The 4,301-nt window shown below is 32.4% G+C and overlaps 1 protein-coding gene across 3 annotated transcripts; it reads left to right on the forward strand.

Moving 5' to 3' along the window:
• The first annotated feature begins 378 nt into the window (after positions 1 to 378).
• On the forward strand, positions 379 to 2,700 carry LOC121217936 (lon protease homolog, mitochondrial). Of its 3 annotated transcripts, none has more exons than XR_005914197.1 (5): positions 379 to 884; positions 1,707 to 1,805; positions 2,027 to 2,092; positions 2,169 to 2,283; positions 2,470 to 2,700. XR_005914197.1 is itself a non-coding variant. In XM_041094633.1 (5 exons), exons 1-4 carry the CDS (start codon positions 498 to 500, stop codon positions 2,245 to 2,247), a joined length of 603 nt encoding a protein of 200 aa, XP_040950567.1. In that variant the 5' UTR covers positions 395 to 497; the 3' UTR covers positions 2,248 to 2,283; positions 2,470 to 2,700. The 3 variants fall into 3 exon arrangements, 1 of the variants encoding a protein (XP_040950567.1); XM_041094633.1 differs by having other exon boundaries at positions 395 to 884; positions 2,197 to 2,283; XR_005914196.1 differs by having other exon boundaries at positions 395 to 884; positions 2,027 to 2,283.
• Positions 2,701 to 4,301: the final 1,601 nt, after the last annotated feature.

The following is a 4,301-nucleotide window of genomic DNA, read 5'->3' on the forward strand; positions in this document are numbered from 1 at the left end:
TATATAATAGATAGACTTTATATGTATTGAATGGTTAATTTAGGGTTTAAGGTTAAGGTTTACTTGAGATTTATTAATGATAAAATTTTATACAATTAATTAAAGCTTTTATATTTAAAAAAATTTTAATCTAAACCATTTGATATATTTAAATATTAGTTTAAATAGAATTAATAAATAAGTTAAAAAAAGTAATAGATTGATATGGATATTTAGGTAAAATTTTTATCAAAACGCCACCGTTTATCTTCAATAAATTAATTTTTAGTGGCGCTTTTACATAATCTCCAGAATTATGCATTAAAATTTAGTAAAAACAAGGCTGTCTCTTTTCAGTACTTTAATTTTTAGTGGCGTTTTTATTAAAAACGCCACAAAAAAATCATTTTACTTTAAAAAAAGCGCGTAAACAACCCGCTTTCATTTTTCAACCAAATCCAAACCCTAAAGTGCACCTCTCTCAATTTCTTATTCACTTTGAGGTTTGAGCAGATCGGATGGTTCGTTCATCCAAGGTGGTCAATGTGGGAACCGGATCAGGGCTAATTTCTGGGAAGTCATATGCGACGAGCATGGAGTTGACAACACTGGAAAATATAACGGTGACTCCGACCTTCAGTTGGAGCGCATCAATGTCTACTACAATGAAGCCAGTGGTGGAAGGTATGTCCCACGCGCTGTTCTCATGGATCTGGAGCCGAGCACTATGGATTCCGTCAGATCTGGTCCTTTTGGACAAACCTTTCGCCCCGATAACTTCGTCTTCGGACAGTCTGGTGCTGGCAACAACTGGGCCAAGGGTTATTACACGGAGGGAGCTGAGCTCATTGATTCTGTTCTTGATGTTGTCAGGAAAGTGGCTGAGAATTGTGATTGCTTACAAGGTATAAACCCTACAGCTTTGACCCTTTTTTTTCTTTTCCCCAAAGCACTTTTAACCTATAGGTTTTGTTGAGATCTCTGTTTTTTGGTTCTTGGTTTAATGTTAAATTTATCTTTTCACCTCCGTCGATTTTGGATCTCATAATTTATTTTTGGTTCTTGGGTTCAGTAAGCTATTTTGGGTGCTTTCCAGGAGATTTTCTTTCACTCTCCTTTCTCCTATTTCGGTGGATTTTAGGGAGGTCTTTTATTTCATCTTTAGTGCTGATATATTTCTCCTTAGTCTGGACTATGTCTTCTTGTCTGTTATACCTACTGAACACTTCTATTTTGAAGTAAAATTGTTATAAACAACATAGAGGTTTTATTAAGCAAACTTTAGCAAGGGACTTCACAAACTTTAGCAAGGTTAGTTTGGCTTAAAAATTCTATGTTGAATGGATATTTTCCTTAGTGTAACTCTTCTAATGTTCAGCTGAGAGAAAGAAGTTATTAACATTGCTTACCATGCAGCAATGAAATCTCAGGACCTACTGCTCCTGCTTCTGAGGTTTTCCAGTTAGTGGGCGTGTACGTTAGACCAGTAGCTCATTTCTAGTATTGTTAAAAAAGGCTTTAGATGATAATACTTGTATTTTGACTGTAATTCTGGCAGAAAATGGAGACAATGCAAGGGCAAAGTCTTTAGCAGCACTTTTTCCTGCTTCTAATGAATTATACGTACATCATATCACTATCAAAATCTATTTGTTGGGTTGTTCAATTAACTTTAGCGACTTAATTGTGAAATCTTTCTTCTTTTTTGCCTTCTTAATGTTTTGCAGCATATAGTTGATTTCAATTTTCCAAGGTTAGCAGATTTTGGAGCTGCAATATCTGGTGCAAACAAATTGCAATGCCAGCAAGTTATTGAAGAGTTGGATGTAAGTGCACTGGATACAATGTACTATTGATTACTGATCTTTTTTGAGATCTTTTTCTGGTTTAGTTGGTTTTATATTTGATTAGGATGTCACAAGTCTCAAACATCTAGTATGTGAATTATCCTGGAATAGGCATTGACCTGTTTGTTTGATTTTATATATTTGGAGATTGGAGTAATTATCTTTTTTCTTGTTAAACTGTTCTGTACTGTTTTCATTAGGTGCATAAGCGGTTGCAACTTACACTGGAATTAGTAAAAAAGGAAATGGAAATCAGCAAGATTCAGGTACTTGATGCCATTGAATCTCCTTGCACCTCTACGTTATTTAAACCTTTTTGTTGTTGTTGTTTGATTTGAGTAGGTCTAAATCATTTGAAGCATACTTTTAGGACTCAATTGCGAAAGCAATCGAGGAAAAGATAAGTGGTGAACAACGCTGATACTTGTTGAATGAGCAGCTTAAGGCAATAAAGAAGGTATTTTTATTCCAATATATTATTATGTATGTTCTTCTTGCTAATGCTTTTACCAATTTATCTTTAAATATAGTCTAATATGCCCCCATATAATCATTTTATTTTCTTTGAACTCTTGTCTCTATTCTTTATTCCAACCTTTCCTCTGTAGAAATTGGAATGAATTTCATTTTTTTCCTGGTGCAGGAACTTGGGTTAGAAACAGACGACAAAACATCACCTTAAGTAACATATACTCGTACAGTTCAATCAATTCAGCGCTGCAAGAAAACAGAAGCGAATGTATAATAACCGTGTATTGTAGTACTGATTTTTGTTATATATTAACGAAAGAATATATGTTCTTTTACTTTTATTGCCATATTATAGGTGAATGTTGAAATTTATTACTATAATTTATTTTACTTTTATTGTTAATGAAAAGTAATACATTCAAAATAAAATTTGACCATTCTATTTGTTATTATAAAAATTCATTTAATAAAAATGCTTTTAGTGGCGTTTTCTATAAAAGCGTCGCTAAAGGTCATGCTTTTTAGCTGCGCTTTGAAAAAAAATGCCGCTAAAAGTCCTGTTCTTTAGCGGCGTTTTTAATAAAATCGCCGCTAAAGGTCTTGTTCTTTAGTGGCGTTTTTTTCAAAGCGCCGCTAAAGGTCATGACCTTTAGCGGCGTTTATTTCTAAAAACGCCGCTAATGTTAGCAACATTGTCAATCGTGGCATTTTTTGCGGCGCTTGTGGAAGCGCCACAAATACATTTAGTGGCGCTAAAAAGCGCCGCTAAAGGCCTAAAAGATGCCGCTAAAAACCAGTTTTGGTGTAGTGTAACGCCGAGAAAACTATCAAAATCAAAATAGTAATAACAAATCATGTCATAATTGAATCTACAAAACATTCAAAACATAATATAAAGAGACTTATAATTAATATATATTCCCAACTTTCTTTGAGGATTCACTCATCTTTATGTGTTGTGGTGGAGCAATTGGAACATATACGCACATACAAAAATTCAAAGATGAGAAATATTTTGCTTTTGATCAAAAACCAATTGTAATGGGTATTATTTATAACTTATTGGCTTAATGCGTATAACACGTAAATCAACATAATCTCATGTTGAAATAGGAAGTTTAATTCTCATAAATAATAGTTTAGACATTAATTAAAGACGTTCAATTAATAATTTCTCTAAACCATTATGCACATAAATAACAAGCTTTTACAAAACTTTTTCAAACTCAATCAATAAAAGACTGAATATAAATTCATCAGTATTAGTAAGATGAATTATCTTAATTGCATGATCTGGAATTAATTGTTTAAACAAACAATATTGCAAACGACAGGTTCCAAGTTGATAACACAAACATGATTATTTTGTAGATGCATCTACCAAAATTATATAATATCAAAACCATCTACATGATAGATGAATGAGCCTATATTCATTCAGAAATGTAAGGCATTGAATCTCAACTTTAGTTAGTGAGTTTCTAACAATTAATTTTCATTGGGAACAAGCAACAAATGATAATTCTTTAAATTAAAGCATCTTCTAGTTCTTTAATAAATGTTCATATGAATTTTCAATTAATTTTCGCATCATATATGATCCAGGGTGGTATAACGGGTCACGCTAAGTATTAAATGCATTTGTATCAGCAAACTTCTGGTTTACTTTAACATGTGTTTCAATTGTACTAAATTGTAACAAATTGATAATTTTACTATCATTCCTTTTACTTTGTATCCACATATAAGTACTATTGTGACATTTACTATTGGAAATTTCTAAATCAATGTGAAGTTTATAATACCACTAAGTCAATAAATATAATTTTCAAATAATTATATGCAACATTCGCTTTAGGGAACATGCCAAAATCTTCAAATGCAGGGCATTTGGTCTAGTGGTATGATTAATCTCGCTTCGGATGCGAGAAGTCCCAAGTTCGATTCAAAATGCTTTTAAAACCCTTTTAGCAAGAGTTTTGCATAATCAGTTAACTATTAAGA

The sequence above is a fragment of the Gossypium hirsutum genome, chromosome D05 (genome assembly GCF_007990345.1).
Source record: "Gossypium hirsutum isolate 1008001.06 chromosome D05, Gossypium_hirsutum_v2.1, whole genome shotgun sequence".
Classification (NCBI taxonomy): domain Eukaryota; kingdom Viridiplantae; phylum Streptophyta; class Magnoliopsida; order Malvales; family Malvaceae; genus Gossypium; species Gossypium hirsutum.